The sequence below is a fragment of the Xenopus laevis genome, chromosome 9_10S (genome assembly GCF_017654675.1).
Source record: "Xenopus laevis strain J_2021 chromosome 9_10S, Xenopus_laevis_v10.1, whole genome shotgun sequence".
Taxonomy (NCBI): Eukaryota; Metazoa; Chordata; class Amphibia; order Anura; family Pipidae; genus Xenopus; species Xenopus laevis.
In genome coordinates, this window is record NC_054388.1 from 76,816,970 (window position 1) to 76,837,988 (window position 21,019).

Here is a 21,019-nt window from a genome sequence, read left to right on the forward strand (position 1 = left end):
GTTTTGCCTTCACATCCCCTTTAACCCTCTCTCCAGAATTTGGACCAATCTGGTCTCTTTCTGTAATTATATTTCCTGATTTTTTTATTTAATTGAAAATGTTATTTTACCAATACAGCTATTTCTATTTGAAATGATATTTAAATATTTATTGTTTACCAGATATAAACAAAATTATCTCAAGGCCACATTGTAAGTTTCCCAGCTGTATAATAGTCATAACACTAAGCTCTTTGTCCTGATATGATTTCTGTGTATAATTATGTTATTTGTCTTCCGTGTATACTTTTATATATTTATATTGTACTTTTATGCACTGTACAGTGATGCGGCTCCTTAACAGCGCTTTACAAATAAAGTTATACATACATACATACAACAGTTGATTGAATGACAAGCTTGTATGTAAATGATGATAACTATGGAACATTTATTATCCTTTCCCAAAGAATAATGACTACTTTGCTGATTTGTCAACCACTGACAAGAGTTAAAAAAACAAAAAAAAAAACTGTAATATTGTCTTTATCAGAGTCTTCATGGAATATTTTTGTTACAGCCTCAAAGGCCAGTACAGTGCCATCCTGATTTTTGGCCCCAGCCTCCTCCTCAGTTCAGCTGAATCTGGAAATTGTCTGGACCAGAACATCCATTCTTTCCCATCTTCACCGATCTAATGAGCGTTTTTGGGCAGCTTCACAGCATGCAGTACGAAGTAAGTTAATCACTGAACGCGGGTCTTCACTCTTCATAATTGCACTGCCAGACACAATCATATTTGCACCAGCCTGTAATATAAACATAATAATGACTCCAAATAAATCCACGTAATTCGGGTTGTAGGAAACCGTTACAGGCTGCACTACACTGCCATAAGCCACTTCTTTAGCTTAGGCTTAGCTACACATGAGCTAAGGAAATGTTACACAAATGGTGTTTGCAAAGCCAACATCAGACATCAGTAGGGACAGTTTTGTACTAATATTGGTGGTCCCAACCCACAGTAATTCACATTACAATTATGCAACAGACATATAAGGTTTATAAACACACAACCAAATTGGCCAACACCTAGAGAAGCTTATTATGGGCATGTGCAGCGTTTTTGTCTCACCTCAGCACATCTGTGAATGTTGTCTGGTCCCACACCCCCATCAACTTCAATATCCAAAGAAGGGAACTGTGACCTAAGCCAATGCACCTGCAAAGCAGAGAGAAATATTAATCCATTGAAAAAGCCTACATGCCCCCAAATGGTTATGTTGGTCCCAGAGGAGATACAAACGTGATGGTATTCTACAATTTGCATAATATAGCTCTATTACCTTTGGCATCATATCTTCCATGAACTTCTGCCCACCAAAGCCAGGTTCCACAGTCATAACCAGAGCCATATCTATTTGGTTGGCCCATGGTGCAAGGTACTCCACTGTAGTATTTGGCTTAATAGCCAGCCCCACCTGGAAGATAATAGGGGAAATAGACTTAAGAAGAAGACTTAAAGCGTGTGTATTTTTTTAAAAAAATTATTTTATTTGAGCCGTTTCCATTTTCTTTTTCATTATTTGTATTGAAATATTTAAGTAAATATGCAGTTACAAGTCATTAAATCAATAAAGATTATATTTACTGTATATAAAATATCCGGTTAGGCAGTACAATTCGTGTCAATTCTATTACTTTATTTAAATGAAACACGTTTAAGCTGAACAATGATTTTATATAGGGTCAGGCAACCTTTAAAACTTCAGATGTTTGTATCAGAACAAAAGAGGTGTCGAACCAATGAGTGTGAAAACTTTTGTAGACTGTAGTTCATGTATCTTCAACCTGCAAAACTCACTAAGAATGGCTGCACCTACAATGCAACTCCGTAAGCAGATCTTCGTGTATTTTGTTTCCATTTTATAAGGAACATTTCTTTTTCTTCCAAAGCAGGCTGTAGTGTATAGCAAAATACCAAGTGATGGGTCTGATTCAACAGAAGGCACAACTCAGAATTCCTCAACTACTACATTGCACTATGAAGCTTTACCCCTCCACTGACCTTCATGCCACTCTCTCGAATGTCTTTGATTAGGGCCCCAGTGTTATTTGTGGCCTCCAGGTGAAACGTATACTGATTAGCACCAGCAGTTGCCATTGGTTTCACCCACTGCTCTGGTTGAGCAACCATCATGTGCATATCTGTTGGGAGATACACAGTTAAGAGAGTTCTTATTGCTAGAGGCACAACAAGGCGCAGACAGAATTATTGGTAGGTTTATTAGAATGGATGCAGTTTTATTAAAATTACCCTTTTCTAAAATCACCTATAGTCCCCTGCTCCTGATGTTGCTTAGAAATAACCAGAGAAAAATCAGATTACTTTTTTCTGGTGTTTAACATCAAGTATTCTCTTCTTCTTCTGAAATGTTCTCGCAAAAGCTGTCAGAACAAACCAGCAGGTGATGCTGTTGGTTTAATTTAATTATATTAGCAATGTAAAAAAATGCTAATATCTTGGAATCTAGAAAAAATGTAATTTCAAAAGTGCTTAGAAGAGCACGCTGACCAATTCTACATTTATCTGTTTTAAGAGTTTACATTTTCTTTAGTATTAGCAAAGTAAATGTAACATGCCATGTCAATGGCCCAACTTCCTTTGCGTAACAAGGGTTGAATAATATTTCACAAGATTTCCTTCCCATTCTGCATAGAAACAGATTGGCCATGTGCTACATTGGACATCAATAAATGTACATTAGCACTGACTACTTGAGGTGCATACAGGAAAATTACATTGCTAAAATAGATAGGCTGTAGTTCGTTTGATAGATCTTTTTAGGAACCAGCAGCAGAACATGTAAACAATAAAGCAAACACTGCAAAAAGGAAACATACCCTACATACCCAATATTAAGAGTGCACTAAATCAATTATTTAGCTTTGCATCATGCCAAGCATTTTTTGAAGGGGAACTATCGCGAAAATGAAAATTTTATATTAGCTTCAGCATACTGAATTAAACTCTCTAAGTACAAGCAATTAAAATTCTATACCTGAAATAATCAAGTTTATCTTTACTATTCTTCTCTCAGCATCTGTTTCTCCTCATTCTGTCTTCATTCGGGAGTTGGGTCTCAGATGAATGATCCAATATATCTTATAGGGGGGTGGTTCCTTTTGCCTAGAAGAGGCATTAGAGCTCACTCTATTAAAATCACCAGACATTGTGTCTCTCTACATGCAGAATTTATGCAAAAGGCAGTTATTTTGTTAGATTTTATTTGTACTGGAATCAGTACTGGAGCTCCAATACATCTGCTAGGAAAAGAAGCCCCTCTATAAGATATATTAGATCATTCATCTGACACCCAGCTGTTGCATGAAGACAGATGAAGAAAAACTGATACTGAGAGAGGAATAGTGACTATAAACTTGATTATTTCAGAAACAATGCAGAATTTTTAATTTATTGTATTTAGAAAGTTTCTTACTTCAGTATGAGGAAGCTTATATTAAAATTTCATTTTCAAGTTCCACTTTAAAGATTCTACTGAATTCTTAGTGCTAATCTAAAAAAACAGATGTGAACTGAGCAAGAAATGAGACAAATGTTTGTTCACATATAGTTTCATTTGGCAGCTAATAACAATTTGGCATTGCCAAAATACTCTTGGGCAATCCTTACCAAAGAATGGGTTACTGCCAAGTTGCTTCCGCAGACATTCTACGACAGGATGACCAAAAGTGATATTAGGAACAAAATGCCTATAAACAGAATTAACAAAAAATTAGAAAACAAAACAAGTTTAGCAAAGTGAGCAGAAGTCACATTGGCCAAGAACAGAGCACTTCCCACTAAGCCAATTAACATTACCCTATCTGATGTAAAAAATTTTGCAAATGAGTTTTGACTATACAGTTTGGTAGCTGCTAAAAATGTGTAGTGTGCAGAAACCATGTTTGCTTTATTACTTCCCAGCAAACTAAGATGGAATCCATAAATATGGCTTCCTTCTATATATAGGCTTATGGGGATACCAGGATATTCCCTAGCTAAAGACTACTGCATAAACCATAGGTTCTCCATGCCACAATAACGTAAAAACAATCTTTTGCTTTAGAGGTTAAAAAGTTGTTCGAGTTCATATATTAATAATAAAAAGGTAAGTGAAATATAGTGCTATCCAATACTGGCATGTTTAATGCCTTACCTTGTATTGATTGTAAAATCTATAGTGCCAGCTGTCAAGGACTGTAAATGTCATGTTCCAATTGATCTAAGCTGTGCTGCATGTATTTTGGCACCACGTGGCATGGCGATATGAAAGACCACTGGGCTAAAGCACACAGCCCACCTATACACAGCTTGAGAATGCATTTAAGTCTCACATTTATTAAGACTGTAGATTTCCTTTAACAACTCAGTGAGGCTCATTTATCAACACTGGGCAAATTTGCCCATGGGCTGTTACCTATTGCAACCAATCAGTGATTAGCTTTTTAAAGCCAGCTGCAAGTAGAACAATGAATGCAGCAATTTGATTGGTTGCCATGGGCTACTGCCCATGGGCAAATTTGCCCAGTGTTGATAAATGACCCCCGTGTTTGTGCGATTCCTAGGTACACTTGGCGTAAAAATGCCAATGGAGAATAGGCTGAACTGCTGCCTTCTGTGCAAAAATTCATAGCTATGTTTTTTTGAAAATGTTGAAATCTGCCCCATGTATAAACTGACTGAAGCGCTGCCCGATGAGGTCAGAGAAGCAGAGTCACTGGATAGCGCACTATTATTCGAGTGCCAGTACATTAGCAGCAAGGTTTCTCACCCGTCCATTACATCCAGATGTAGATAATCTGCACCACTCTGCAACATGCGATCGCATTCCGCCGCCAGACGAGACAGATCGCTATTCAGGATGGAAGGACCGATCTTGCACCCAGACGACATGACTGTAAAAGCGTGGTTCACGTATTGGGACTCCGGCGAACACAGGAAGTGTCATCACCAATGCAGGAAGTTATGGAAGAAGTTTATCGTGTTATACTTTCGCCATGTTTACTAGTGGCATTTCTTCTGCGATTGAATACGTATTAGTTCAAGTTCATATATTGTCTTCTCGCCCTTTAATTAGCGGATGGTGTATTGCAATAAAATAACTAACTAATATATTTATGGATAAACTACGGATTAATTCTCCATTGCTACGAATACGAGGTTTGGAACGCAAACACTTTGGAGTCGGAAGCGGAAAAGTACTTGCTCCTCCCCAAGTAGTTGTCAGCGCCTGATGTGCTAAAGGAGAGCTCCATCCCTATCCTGGGGAACAGTAAGTGGTGCAATCTGAATTCGGGCTGGTAGTTGTTAGGCTGTCCTGGTGAATACCTAATATATTAATTGTTAGGGCCTGTCCCAACCATGTTACAACAATAATCTCATAGCTGTACCTGTAGAATTCTTATTTTCGACCTGTGTGGCTTTTATCCTATTCATGTCCAGTTGCCAGTTCATAGTGACCAAAGCAGTGTAACTTCCCTCTAGATCTAGACTTTCAATTCTTACATCACTGTCTGTGATTGGAATAATGTTGGTGTTCTGGTGTGCTCTGAGGCAGATCATGGTTTCATGTTTGTCATTACATTTTTATATTACTGTAGTAAATATATATAATATAATAAATACATATAATCTTTATATTAAATAGTAAAGTAACTAAATAAAAAAATTGGCATTAATTTAACTTGATGTATTTTTTAATTATGCACCTTTACATTCTGCATCCAAAACATTGAGGATTTGTGTGGCTCCACTTTAATTGTTATTTTTATTCCAAAGAAGCCCACATCTTCCACTCTGAGCTGCTTGGTTGTGGGCGTAACTGGGAGTTTTGCATTTAGCTGTTCTTTAAATTTGGATCTGTAAATAACTGCAAATCACTATCTCACATCAACGGTTTCAGAAGTCATTTGTCTGTCATTTTTTGTTCTGTTCAGAACTTGTGATTATTGATAGATCTCATGTGCTCTTTATCTTTTGTTTTGCTCGCATACTTATGAGAATGAAAGACTTGCATTGCAGTGCAATTTCATCTGTTGTTGTGGGGAGGGTTCCTAATAATTTGCACCCCCAGTGTTTTACACTTTTGTCATAAAGCTTGTCAGTAAAGTAGCTAATTTCATGACATTGATACTTCTGCTTAAAGGAAATGTAAAACTTAAAAATTAATGTAAAATTCACAAAAAAAAACTTTTTGCAATTTGCATTACTCTATTAAGTTGTTTTTAGACTGAAAACATAATTTTGTAACAACATCAACACCTGATGGTCCGTTATCTTACTGTACAGTTGGGAAGAATATGTCAACAAGGAAAGCAGAGAACTCTACTGTTGTTTCTGAACATGTTTACCCCAACTGTAGAGTTGGAAAATTGACCAGAAGTATATTAGTTGTTTAAATACAGCTTCTCATGTTTTAATAAAAAAATAAATAATGTTAAAGGGTTGGTTCACCTTTAATGTAACTTTTATTATGTTCTAGAACAGTCAATTCTAAGAAACATTTCTATTTGTTTTCATTATTTATTTTTTATTGTTTTATAGTTATTTGCCTTTTTCTTCTGACACTTTGCAGCTTTCAAATGAGCGTCGCTGACTCCCTTCTAAAAATCAAATGCTCTGTTAGACTACAAATGTATTGTTACTTTGTATTACTCCTCTTTCTATTTAGTCTCTCTCCTATTCATATTCCAGTCTCTTATTCAAATCAATGCATGGTTGCTATGGTAATTTGGACCCTAGTTACCAGATTGCTTAAGATGCAAATTGAAGAGCTGCTGAATAAAAAGCTAAATAACTCAAAAACCACAAATAATAAAAAATGAGAACAAATTGCAAATTGTTTCAGAATATCACTCCCCACATCATACGAAACGTTATCTCAAAGGTGAACAACGCTTTTAAGTCCTAGTGTTGCTGTTTGTCTTGCTGTGGCCACAGCTAGATGCCTTGATGGTACAGTTCAGTTGATTTATATTTTCTTCTTCTAGACAGTAATCACACAGGCTTCATTCACATGAAGCTTTACTATATAAATCATAATAAGGTTTGAAGGGCAACATGTAATCTTCAAAATCCAAGATAATGTTTCCCCCATCCCACTAATATGAAATCTTAGTTCACAATCCATTTTTTAATGGAAGAAGAGAATGGCAGATGTTCATTTTCTACATTTAAAATTGATTTTTTTTTTGGAGAATGTTTGTCAAAAAAAGTTTTCTCACTGGTTATCATACTGATTCATTAAAGGAAATCTATTCCATGAGAAATAAATGTAAAATTGCTTAGAGAACTCTTCCAAGCACGTTAGCAATTCTTTTTGTTTCGAAGCTATTAGGCTGATTATTATCTGCTAATATAATTAATTTTGTAACAACAGAGACACCTGCTGGTCAGTTATCCTGCTGTTTAGTCAGGGAGAGCATGATCATTAGGAAATCAAGGTTGTTTCACTGATTTGGAAAGGAGTCGGAAAACAAAGATGAATTTCTTGTTTTCCTGTGCAAAGCAGCATCAGAAAAGCTCTTTGTTTTACTTTTGAATATGTTTTTCCAACTGTGCAGACAGAAGGCCAACCAGGTGGCACTGCTGTTAAAAAAAAATCACTATATCAACAGTTTATATATAGCTTAATTGATGCAAAAGTGCCTAGAAGAGCGCTCTGATCAATTTTACATTCATTTGTTTTAAGGTTTATATTTTTAAAAATTATCCTCTAGTACCTGAAGTCTGCAGAAACATTTTCTTGTCTGCTTTCATCTTTGGTGATGTTAGTGGTAGGAGAAATAGTCTACTAATAAGTTTTTGTAAAATGCTGATAAATGTGCAGTCTTCAACAGTTTCTAAATAGAAGTTCTAATGACTTTTGCTATCTAGTTGCTTCCCTTTCCAAGGCCATTGCGGCCAATTATGTATCCAATAACCTATACATTTTTGCTTTCAAACATCTTTAGCGTGTCGCCCTAAAAACTATCTGTATCAGTATTATTCAGTTAGTATTCCTGAAACTTGAACCTGACTTAAAGTTCACTTCTTTTCTACATTTGTTTTTCAGTGGAGTCTGAACTAGGAGAGGAAGATGTAGCCTGGGATGCTTGCTAGCCAATCTAGTGGATAAATTGGTAGCATGGCAGATGATCTAAATAGATCTCAGAGTCGTTTGGTTCCCTAGATATGTACAAGGAGGTGGAGGCAAAACCAGACCAGGTAAGTCTCTTCCATGTGTCCTGTTTTAGTTAAAAGTTAAAAAACTGTATGCAACTACTGGTATCACAAAATTACATGTCATTTTAATGCAGCTTCATTTGGATTAAATTCTCATAGCAAAAAAAAAAAACACATAGTAGTTTCTGCTGTTTCAAAGTGTCAGGCCAATCAAAGCGGGATTATGCTGCAATATGTGCCAAAATACAGAATGGCAAATGCATTGTATATTGGTGTGTGCTTCAAATACACTGCATATTCAAATTAAAAAAAAAAAGCGCATTGTATATAGGGTGTAGTTGTTGCTTGACGTATTTAAGTTTTCCATTCAGTATAGCTTTCTGCACTTCAAATTGCACCAGTGTATAAGCAGCAGGGGGTGGTCATTTTAATTTGGGAAATACAATAACACTTATATGGAATTTTCCTCTATACTTTATGTAGAATAATATTTTCTTGTCTTTCGGTTGCCTGAGAAAGTTGTGACACGCTGCCTGTCCTAATACTATAGCACTAGAGAAGGCATTTAAATCAATACATGCAGTCAAAGTTCCACAGGCTAAATGAACAATTGCTATGACATAAAAACTTTGACTGATCTGGCCAGGAGATAACCAAGGTTAGGAAGTAATGTGGATGAATGAGTTGGTAAATAATTTTTCTTAGCACAAAACATGTCAGAGTTTGATTACATATGAATTTCTCACACTGAAAAGGTTGTTATTAGAAGAAATTTTGTAAATACTAATAAAATGTGTGAATTGCAAGTTTTTTCCTCGCAATGATCATCTAAATGTATGTTGTTTTTTTTGTCCCCTCAGATAGATGACAAGGAGTTTAACATTCGCGAAGCGGACACACCACCTACACTTGAGAGCATCTTGAATGAGTTTGGTATTTTGTAGGTTCTGCTTATGCTAATGAGAAAGGTACTGTCACGTTCTGTCACTGAGGACAGATAGGAAGAAGGGAATTGGTATACTCGATAACCCGGGGTATTACCATAAATAGGAGAATGGAATTTGGATGCCATGAAAAAGTAAAGATTTAAATAAACAAGTTGCAAAACAGTAACCAGACAATAAACCTGGGATACCGGCAGGCAAAACAAAGTCCAGTCCAAACATTGGGACAGGCAGCTTACTGCGAAGGTCCGATAAACAAACTGAGGTTGAGACAGGCAGAAATCCAGAGGGAAAGTCCAGAGAGCAATCCAAGGTCAATAACAGGAGATCCACATGAAGTAGCAAGGGGTTAATGAGAATGTCCAGAAAGCAGGCTGAGGTCAGTACCAGGGAATCCACACGAAGCAGGAAGGGAACCATGGACAAGGGTACAGGAACAGGGAGAGGACAAGGAACAAGGCATGGAATCGCAGGGTAGATCTGGCTGGGGAGCTTAATGATCAAGCAAATGGGAGTTGCTTGTAACAGGCTTATAAAAGGGGCAACAGTTGAAGTTAATAAGGAAGGAGGGGCAAGACAGCAGCAGAGAAATAGCATAAAACACCTTGTGTATTACTCCCTTCCCTTTAGACTGTATGCCTATGCATAGGGCTTTCTCACCTTTTTGTACCTGTATTGATTGTGATGTTTGTTACTCCATATATTCTATGTATGTAATTCATGTGATGTAGTTGTATAATCACATTTACTTTACAGTGCTACGCAATATGTTGGCGCTATATAAATACATGTTAATAAAGTCCATCATAATAAGAAACCCACACTGACTCTTAGGGCTCAGGAGAACAGTGCAGGTATGGTTCAACAAACAGACAAGAGTTAGATTCCTCACAGGTACCAGATGCTAGCATTATTGTTTTGGAGTAATAACCTCTCCTACAGCCCAATACATGGTCAGTCCAAAGGTTTTATAATGTATATGTTGTTATCCAGCTTTGTAATTCAGGAAAAGTAAGGTGGTCAGTGTATATTCGTAACATGTACTCTTTGGCTTGTCATTATTTTGCTTACACTAGGCAAAGTGTTAAGATGGGTGATAACACATGGGGCTCATGCTATGTGCAGCAACCCATAACAACCTATCAGTGATTTTTTTTCAGCCAGCTGCAGGTTAAACAATGAAAGTAAAATTTTGATTGGTTGCCATGGGTTACTGGCCAGACCCAAATTAGTCCAGTGTTTATAAATAAGCTGCTCTATGGTGTCTGCTATTGTGCTTGGGTCACAGATGACCCAACTCTAACAGTCTGCAATGACCGTGGCGGATCCGTATTCGAGCTGACATTTAAGTTAGTGCCTTTTCTAATCTTACCAGTGATTACTTGGATGACCTATAGATACCTCTCTCACCATATCAAAAGGTGTACTTAAATAGACTAATAAGTCTATTTAATATGTTTGATATCTTATTATGGGGGTCAGTTATGATGTTTTTATTTGGTGGGGTTTTTTTGTTGGTTTTCAAAGTAGCAGCGGTTCTTTTTTATGTCCCCACCTTCTATTAGGGTGTTGTTATTATCTGACATTTACACAAGCACATCCTTATATTTTACTTATATCCAGGTTCAAAAAGTCAAATTTGACCTGGGCAACCTGCAGCATATGCATAACAGACCAATCTCTGCCCCCCATCTCTGGCACACTCAAAACCCACTGTGCTCCAAAAATTACATCTAATGCTGTATACTTTTCCTAGAAATGTGTCTTACAGTCCCTTGTAGTGATGCATCTTTTAAAAGAGTAATTTGAATGTGCAATGCAGATGTATTTGCAATGTGAAATCCAGCTGAATGGGCATTCAGTAGTCCTGAGAATTTTCAATAATCAGCACTCAAAGGACATAAAAACTTTCAATAAAAATAAATATAGAATTGCTCATTGTGCTTTTGAAAGCATACTTGTGATTTACATTTGACAATTATTCACCTTTCCATTTCAGTATTTCAACGGCACAGTCTGTACAGAAAAGATGAGGGGAGACCAGAAACATCAGATGACTAATAGCTTACCTCGGCAGTTTTATTATCAGAAGAATTTTGTTTTCTTTCTATACATGTTCTCCCCAACTGTACAGTTAAACTGCTAGAAAATTAATTATATTAGCAGAACAACTCTTCCATACTGTTCAGTTTAAAAAGTGAACAGCAGGTGACACTGTTCTTCCATTATTCTTTATATTAACAGTTTGAAACAGTTGCATAGCCTTAAAACTAAAATTTAATTTAAATTACTGAAGTGTTGCAGTATATAGTACATACTTTCTTTTTTTTTAATTATTTCTATTTGTGCAATGACATCTCCATAGTGAAACAATAGTTACAAGCACAATGACAATATTACAATGGTATAGTTACAGAAGAGCAATATGAATGGCATATAGTCTGATTTTCATTGTAAATGTTGCATAATATTTATCTTTGTAGTTTGAGAGATGTAGGGAAGGTTGATTGGCTGGGGCTTCATCTTACTCTTTCTTTTAGCACATAGTGGTTAATCTCTGTATATTTAGTCTTATTTATTACAATGCTTGTTAGTGTTACTTGTGTATTATTTATTATTATTCTAGTCCTCCAAGTGTTTACTTTTCTGCTCTGTAAAATTGCACAATGGTGTGTATACGTGTAGCAGTTTAAAAATAAAGCCATGCATACGTACATACAAAGTGTGTTCTTGAAATGATGTACACAATTTGTATGATCAATAAAATTGACCTGCTTTTGCCAACACAGGAGAGTAATAGGAGTGCAAACCTGTGACTTTCGTTGCCTTTTCAGTGGATACAAGGGAGAAGTTTGCTGTATTGAACCCCTGCACACCAAGACTGAGCTATGTGATCACCCTATAACCAACTACTCATCGCTGGCCATGTCATCTCTAACCGAGGTTCAGAAAGCTTACTCTTCTCTTACATCATTTTTTATTTCTAGCAGACAAGTAGAAACGACATGATGTAAAAATGTGAAGTAGTTTCTGCAGAAGGATATCAATCATTATAACAAATAAAATGCTATGGTAGCAGACCAAACAATATTTAATGTGCTGCACCATATTAAAGGAAAACTATACCCCCCAAACAATGTAGGTCTCTATAAAAAGATATTGCATAAAACAGCTCATATGTAAAATCCTGCTTCATGTAAATAAACCATTTTCATAATAATATACTTTTCTAGTAGTATGTACCATTGGGTAATCATAAATAGAAAATTGCCATTTTAAAAAATAAGGGCCGCCCCCTGGGATCGTAGGATTCACTGTACTCACAAACATACCAACAAACCATACATGTTAGGTCACATGAGCCAATTAACAGACAGAGTTGTGTCTTTTGCTTCCACACTTCTTCCTGTTACAGTTAGAGTTGAAGTATTTCTGGTCAGGTGATCTCTGAGGCAGCACAGAGACCATCACGAAATGGTGGCTCAAGGCAAGAGATGTAAAAGGGCAATATTGACTTAAATATATATTCCCGTTTCGTAAGATTCTTTAATATGCCACTTAATATGATATGAACTATCTTTTGCTTAAGTGTTCATTTTGGGGGTATAGTTTTCCTTTAAGCTTTTTAGAATAACTGATGATAAAGCTAAAACTACAACAGTTCAACAGTTTACTAACTTTTGACACTTTACATGGTCACTTTACTTTAGACCATACTAACTAACCATGGTCAATTTAAAAAGCTAAGACTTATGACTTTTTGTTTAACAATTATCAACTGACGTTTATAATTCATAAAACACCTATAAAAACCTATAAAAAAACCTATAAAACTTCCAGACCCTTCATATTAATCGATTGGAATAGTACTAAAACATATGCTTTCTTTTTTTAATTAAAACAATCTTTCTGCCCATGCAGGGTAAATACAGTAAGAAATAATCTATTCCTTACTTATGGGTTCTGTAAGACAGTTAAATTAAGATAGTGTGAGAGTATTAGTGACAGTAATATTAAATTCAGACTGGGTTTTTTTTACTTGTTACTTTGGATTTATTGCCATTAGAGGTCAGCATACCAAAGTAACCCTTTTCAGAGAAAATGACATATTTTTACTTGCATTGTATAATGCATTAAATGTATATACAGTGAAATGGACGTATAGACAACATTGTGTATATCTTTTTTTAGATTCTCGTGATTGGTTTGAAGCTCTCACTAAAAGTTTGGATGACCTTTGCCTATGGACGGGTAACTACGTTTCCATTCAATGTATTTCCGTTTAAAAAAAAAAAAAAAAAAGCAGCGATGAGGTAAAGGATATGTATTTCAGTCTGCTAGCTCAGTAATTAAGGACCAGTATCTAAACTGTTACAATTTTGCAACATTTAGTCAATACATTTCTCAGCAGCAGCATCTGTGGAGAATTAGCAGCTATTGTATTAATTCTAACAGCTGCCTTTAATGAAACTCAGCGATTCTACTCAGCAGGGAAAAAGATAAGAAACGTATCAACTAAATGTATCAATTTAGAACAGTTTAGTTTGTCTGCGACTCCCCCCCCATAGCTGCTTTAGAAAGACAGAAGAAGCTTAAAAACTGAAACTTTACACTTCAATATTAGAAAAACAGTGACAAATAGAAAATAGAAAGTAATTGGAAAAAGCCTTTATTTCTGGTAAACTATCTGAAAACGGCTGAATTGGAATTGGAAAAAGTGTTGGAAGGACAACAACCCTTTTAATCATGGCTCCTGCGATCTCACCAGAAATTTTACAACTCTTAGTGGATTACACAAGCATTGCTTTTATACCAAAATTATATTTAAAATGTATACTCTGCAATATTTCACTTTCAAAAATGCAATTTAAAATGATGTGCTGGTTAGAGCATATATTAACAAACACAAACTCCTAAAGATATTAATGTGGACCCCACAGATCTGCACTAATCCATCAAATAAGTGTTTAAAAATGAGCGTTAATGAGGGCTGCAGATGGATTAGTATTTAGATTGACTCCTCTTGTGAGATTGGGGTGTTCCACCCATTCATTACAATTTTCTCCACACCGCAAAACAGATGTGGCATCTCGCTACAACTTAAGCACTCTATGACACTGTAGAAATCTCAGACATATAATTTATATTCTTCATTTGGCTTTGGTGAGTAGTCCGTGGGTATGGGTTATTAAATGCTACCAAAGTGAAATTGTGTGACTAATGCCTTGATCTACGGAAACACACCCAGCTCTGTTCAACCATCTGCAAGTAAAGCAGGGGGGATGATAATCAACTCCATTCAACATTTTTCTGCATTGGTAATTGGATTTGAACTACTAAACGTGTCTTCCTTTTCAAGTTGTTATCAGAAAGTTCCCCTCTGTGACCTTCTCTCAGTATTAATATATATGCAAACGAGCATTGCTCATGTAGCACAGCAGAATCAGCCGTCCTAGTAAAGGCACTCTGCTGGCATTCCACTCTGTTTTTGTACGTTCCTTGCTTAAAGAGAATGTTAACCCAACAAATACAAATTTGCCTAATAAAAGAAAACCTAAGCAACATTGCAAAATACATGCATTACAATTTTTCTATGTTTTTTAAGTTACTTTTATATTGAATGCAGTGTTTGTCCCTTTCTTTTCTCTGTCCTGGGGGCTGAAAATGTTTAATAAATGTATATTGGAAAGTTGCTTAGAAATATATTTATCTTTTATTATGCAAATGTTTCGTTTTGGGTTGACATGCCATTTAACAGTATGAACAGACCTTTATGCAAGGCTTGGTTTAAAACAAACTACAAATCATGTTCTACCGTTTTTAGGGTTTGTTTGCTTTGGTTACTCTTTAGCTGCAATTTGCACACTTTCTATATAAATGCTCACCTGGCACTTTCTGTGATTTTAGTTCAGCTAGGCACCTTTAAATACAAAAAGTGTGAAACTTCTGTGAAGCTATTCAGGCACCTGCAACTCCCAGCAACTGTGTGAACTGCCTCTTCTTGATTAACAAATATTAAGCAATAACTAAAGCTCAAAGCTTATATGAACACTTATTACATCGTTATTGCGTTTTTACACCATGTTGTTTATCAGTTCTGCCTGAACTTGGTGTGATACTCCAGAACTGCACAGGGGCATTCCCATTAAAGGGAGATTATTGTATACAGAAATTTAAAATGTACAGGGGACATATCTTTCATATTCAATTAGAAAATAAATATATATAATTTATGTATGTAGTGTTCATTAATTAGGGTTGTGTTCTTAAAAAAACATTCCCTGTTTAAGTATGGTTTACTTTCTGCCTCATTTAATTTTTATATACATTTTTCATTTTCATCTCATATTTTTGCTGTTTCATTCAAACATGAAACATAATAGAAACCCTGTCTTTATCTGTGGATATTTGACCTCAGTCATGTATTCTATACTTCCAAATGAATTCACTTCTTAATAGAAATCATCTAGTGGTAAAAAGTTTTCATTCAAAGTGACCCTGATGCCGAAATAGAATTAAATATGTATAAACAACTGCCTATATGTTATTTTAACCATATCCTTATTCCTAGGAGGGATGGGTCACAAGCTATAAATAACATCTTCTGGGGGCTGTTTGGGTTGTTTTGCCATATAACTGCTCTTTAAAGCAATTACCAAGGAAATGGTTAACATGACATATTCATATTTTTTTGTGAATTTTTAGCTGGAACATACTTATTTCAGGATCAGTTTCTCTAAATCTAATATTGGAAAATAAAGACTTTTTAAATGATTGATTATTGACAAACCTAATTGTTAGTATTGTATTTACATGTTAATTTAAAGCTGCAGGACTCCTGCCATAAGTTTTACCTATTGCATAGGTTATACACAGGTTGTTTTACCCAAGATCTTGACAACCATAGCAGAGGCCTACTCCCTGACAGGCCACACCTTCATGGAGATTAAGCAAGTTTACAGCCACTCCGGATACATATTTGTAATACTTGTATATGAGTTTTCCAACAAGAAAGCAATTGTTGTAAGGAAAAGAAATTGTTCAATTCCTTGATTAGTCTTGCAGCAATGTATATTCTTCTTCTATGTTTATCTTGACATACTTAATATGTGAATTATAATCGGTTGTGTTTATGAAAACCCAATAAAATTTTTATAAATCAGAAAATAAATTGTTGCGTACTTGTCACTTTTAGAACAGGATGCATGTTCTTGGACTAAGAATTATATGCTGAGTTCATTCATTTGCAAAACATTGTTTTCAGGCCTTATACATATTCCTAATTTAAGAAGAATAGTTATAATAAAAAATGTAAATATATACTCTCTGATACCCATGTAATAAACCATATTTTACTCACTTGCTGTGTCTTCTTACAGATAGATCCTTCCAACGTCCCACTGCTGACTTTATGTTATCCTGCAAGGAGCCCTAAACCCCATGCTGGCATTTGCAGGGGGGATGTTGTACATTTTCTCTTGGTAAGAATTGCTTATTTTCCACAGTTCTTTGCATATATAAACATTTAATTGTTTAAAGCAATCCAAATACCATATAATTTGCAAATTCAGGTTGTTTACTAATATCAAAGTACTAAAGCCAATTTTAATAATGGAACCGGGATCACTCATAGTTCACTCAGTTGCCGCTGATAATCCTGTAGATATACTTTCGTTCTGCCATTTTGGCCTGGATGGTAGGACCTAATCAAAACTTGAGTGGTTAAAATCCAGGGCTATATAATTATTGCTGCTAAAAAGTATAAGCATTGAGATATGCAAAGAAGACTAATAGAGTAGCCATGGCAACCTCCAACATAGCTGAAAATGAGATGACAGTTGATCCATTGAGGTAAACCTTCCTGTAGCAACATGTTCTGTATGTGCCTCGAAAAAAGGGGTTAAAGACACAATTTGGTCTTGTGGTGACCTCATTTTTTAAAACTGAGCATGGTTAAAAATTTATGAAAAACTTATATATGAAGCTCAGATAAATGTAATAAATATTAAAAAAAAGTTCCCAGGTTTATATGTGCTGCAAACAGATCTTACTTTGATTTCTATTTGTCCCGTGGAATAGAAATGTAATGGTAGAGGTTTACTCAACTTGTATAATGCTATGATTTATTCTTCCCTGCTTTCTTTAAGTGCCGGGGATATAATTATAGTTTGTGCCAATCCACAGCGTTAATGAGAATCACTCATCCAGATATAGAAAAAGCTGTTAATGCAGCATCACATTTATATTTGATACAGCTACCGCATTATACAGTGCCAAGCAACTATTGTTTTTTCCACTACCACTGAGAATTATGTTCATAAACTTTATCTGTTTGGGGATGCATTAATGAAGAGAAAGCCAAGGCAGCTGGGGTAAAGCACCAGTGTGCAGTAACTTTTGGTGGATTATCTAAATATTTCCTTAAAACCATAAAATTATAAGTGTGCTGATTTTTACACCGCATACCAAGGTGTTAAAGTGACAATGTTTGTCATATATTAACACAACACCAATATGCCTATTGTATATAAACAGGAAGGAAATGTTCCTTAAACAACTTTGTGTCTACAGGTGAAAAGGGATCTGGAGCAATTCATATCATTAAACCGAAACAGCTTCCTTTGCACTATGACTTTATTAACTTTACTGCAAGTAAAAAGTGATTGCCTTGGATTACATCTGTCACTTTTATTGTATGGGTAGATTCAGTCTGAGCTGGTCTATCTCTTTATTGCTGCAGTGGATTAATGCTCGCACGGTGACTCTTCTCGACAGCGCTGAGAAGCCACATGTGATTAATCATCAGACACAGGAGGAACTTAAGACCATGGAGATATCAGATGTGCAACTTGTATAATACAACAGCAGCCACTTTAAGTCTCTGGGGGAAATGTGAATCAGGCCCTGGTGAGCTGATCTAAGGGACTGTATAGTTTTTTTTAAAATGAATATCTAACCAATTGTTTTTTTGTCTTTTTTTATAATGAAAAGAAGTGTAATACTAAACAAGATTACACGTTAATTATAATTGTCAGTGTTTTAAAGTAAGTTGTAAATGAAATTGCATTTGAAGATTGCTCTTCCCTTTCCAGTATGACAAACTAAGAAGCAACATATGTGTCTATAATCTCCCTGTACAGTACAGAGGTTAGCTGTAACCTAAATTTTTCATTCATGCCAGAGGTATTTTTTGCTATTCACTAACCCTAATGAATTCAGTGAACTGGCTCAATGTCACTTCATCGTCTGTGCATATTTTGAGATCTTAAAGGGGTGTAGAATGTAATCGTTTGTGCAAAACAGCAAGTTGATACTTATTGTTTTGCTCCAACATAAGTGAGGTGTATGAGCAGATTACATATATATATTCATATCACAATACAATATATGTATAGACACATTTTGGGGCTGATTTAATAATATAGGTGCTATGTTGTACCTGCACAGCTAACTATGGCAACCAATTAGATCTTTGCTTCAGTTTCTAACTTCCAGTAGACTGGTAAATGCTTATTGTTTTCTGTTGGTGCAGTACATCTGTGAAATTTATCACAAATTACCCATGTTAATTAATTTGCCCTATTGCCCTGGTTTAGGATATTGTACCCTAGTCTTGCTTATGCTTAGATTAATTAGTCACCTACACCCCAACATTAGTTAATAATGACATTGTAGGCAGTGTTTTGAGGTATTTTGTGTCAATTATTGCTAGTGGGGCACCTAGTGAGAGGTATTTTGTTTCAATTATTGCTAGTTGGGCACCTAGTGAGAATATTGCCCTTTGTATACTCCTTACTAAAAAATTATTATCAGAATACCAAACCCCATTGCAGCTTCCAATCATGTGTCAATACCAGTACTGGTGGATTCTTACATGAAGACATATTCATATCTGCCTTAAAGTAAAAATTCTGTGATATTCTTGTGTATTGTTATTTTCACTAAACTCACATGGGAAGCAATAGCAGCAATTCTGGGAACTTTGATGCTGCATCAAAGAAATACATTCCACCATTATTTGTTACCATGTCTTAAATTCCGTAAAAAAAATCCATTCTACCCACACTAATAATAGATCTACCCTGCATAAAGTTTATTAATAGCAATGCTTTATTAAAAAAATACTGTTAGAAAACACTGCTTCCTGTCTACAGGAAAACGGCGATAGGGCGACTCACTCTGCAGCTCTGTACTCCGCATCTTCTCCCTAACCCGACTTCTGCCGAAACCGGAAGTTCTAAGCGATGCAGCTGTGGCATGCCGGTTTCCCAGTTCCTAGAAAAATTGGTCTCTTTTAAAATCTGGTAAAATCAGTTTCTTGTTGAGACAGCTTCGGTAACGTCTCTTTAAATAACTGATATGCTCTTACCGTAACAATGCCTGGGTGGTGCAAGGTCCGGAGCAGAGTGACCTCCCTGTGAAGTTTGTAAGTGGCGAGTGTGCGGCAGCCAGTGAGGTTGCCATAGCGTTGCATCCATCGAGTCACATCTTTGCCCTCGATGTGCACAGATTTGGGTGCGATCTCCTTCCCGTTACGCAAAGTTCCCTTGTGGACAAGTTTAGTGAATCCGGAGCCCACATACTTGAGGCCAGTTACATAGGTGAGATCCCCGCAGTCTAAAGCCCCTGTTGGACCCATTATCTCCCTGGGCAGCAGCTCATCTGCCCTCCTTGGGGGGATCCCATCATCCCCTGACCCCCCTCCAGAAGAGAAGTGAGCAAGAAGAGCCGATTTACGCGACTCTCTAGGATTTCCCTGTACAGCTCGGCCTCGTGCTGGGATCTCAGAAAGGATTTGTGCCTCCCATTGTGGGTCAGTGGTTCGATGAGGGGGAAGAGCAGAGAGAGCACAGTGACTGCAGCTCCGAACACAGGATAATAGTGCGCTTCATCATTGCCGACCTTTCTCTCCTCTGCCCCATAGCTGAGGAATGCCGGCCCATGTTTGGATAGTGGGATTGGATAATGGGACTGGGGACCCACAGTTTTTGTATGTATGTTTTGTAAGGCACTTCTCGGCATTCCTCAGCTAATTAGTTCATTTACAGTAAAGCACTCAAATCTGTGCACAATGAGGGCAACGATGTGACTTGATGCATGCAGCACTATGGTAAACTCACTGGCTGCCGCACTCTTGCCACTTCACGAGGAGATCACTCTGCTCTGGACCTTGCGCCACCCAGGCATTGTTACAGTAAGAGGTATCAGTTATTTAAAGATCCATTACCGAAGCTGTCTCAACAAGAAGCTGGCCATTACCAGATTTTAAAAGAGACCAATTCTTCTAGGAACTGGGAAACTGGCATGCCACAGCTGCATCACTTATAACTTCTGGTTTTGGCAGAAGTTGGGCTGCAGAGTGAGTCGCCCTATCGCCGTTTTCCAGTAGACAGGAAGCAGTGTTTTCTAACAGTATTTTTTTAATAAAGCATTGCTATTAATAAACTTTATGCAGGGTAGTTATATTATTAGTGCGGGTAGAATGGATTTTTTAATAAATTTTTTTTAGTGTTACAGTTCATTTAAAGGTGAACCACTCCTTTGATACAAAACCTAGTGAGCTTTTTCTATTTACAAAAAACACAATCATAGATGTAAAAAACAGACATAACAGAAAAATATCAATTGATGTATGAAAACACATGCAAGATTAAGATGCCTGAACCCAAGCTGCAACTAATAATAAATCTGACTCTAATTGTCTTGGCCAGGCATTAATATATACAGGTACGGGATCCGTTATCCGGAAACCCATTATCCAGAAAGCTCCGAATTACGGAATGGCCATCTTTCATAGATTCCATTATAACCAATTTATAGACTCCATTATAGTCAATTTAGAAGTTTAACAATTTACATTAAAACTTGC

General features: G+C 36.3%; 2 protein-coding genes across 4 annotated transcripts; one reads left to right on the top strand and one right to left on the bottom strand.

The window, feature by feature from the left end:
• Positions 1-410: 410 nt before the first annotated feature.
• On the bottom strand, positions 411-4,958 carry rpe.S (ribulose-5-phosphate-3-epimerase S homeolog). The gene is given in 6 exon segments (NM_001094495.1): positions 411-788; positions 1,115-1,201; positions 1,326-1,460; positions 2,048-2,187; positions 3,674-3,753; positions 4,815-4,958. Coding segments are annotated over 6 exon segments (687 nt in total). The 5' UTR covers positions 4,937-4,958; the 3' UTR covers positions 411-665.
• A 157-nt stretch (positions 4,959-5,115) lies between these two features.
• Positions 5,116-19,069, top strand: LOC108703043 (vacuolar protein sorting-associated protein 8 homolog). 3 transcript variants are annotated; one of them, XM_041578950.1, is made up of 7 exons: positions 5,116-5,315; positions 8,097-8,248; positions 9,067-9,134; positions 11,940-12,093; positions 13,342-13,401; positions 16,530-16,631; positions 17,722-19,069. In XM_041578950.1, exons 2-7 carry the CDS (start codon positions 8,216-8,218, stop codon positions 17,851-17,853), a joined length of 549 nt encoding a protein of 182 aa, XP_041434884.1. In that variant the 5' UTR covers positions 5,116-5,315; positions 8,097-8,215; the 3' UTR covers positions 17,854-19,069. The 3 variants fall into 3 exon arrangements, with proteins under 3 accessions (XP_041434884.1, XP_041434885.1, XP_041434886.1); XM_041578951.1 differs by having other exon boundaries at positions 17,891-19,069; XM_041578952.1 differs by having other exon boundaries at positions 11,985-12,093.
• The last annotated feature ends 1,950 nt before the right edge of the window (positions 19,070-21,019 follow it).

Coding starts and splice junctions, on each gene's coding strand:
- LOC108703043 (XM_041578950.1), top strand. CDS start 8,216: ATGTACAAGGAGGTGGAGGCAAAACCAGACCAG. Junction 13,402..16,529: donor TGACCTTTGCCTATGGACGG/GTAACTACGTTT, acceptor GTCTTCTTACAG/ATAGATCCTTCCAACGTCCC. Junction 16,632..17,721: donor ATGTTGTACATTTTCTCTTG/GTAAGAATTGCT, acceptor TTGTGTCTACAG/GTGAAAAGGGATCTGGAGCA.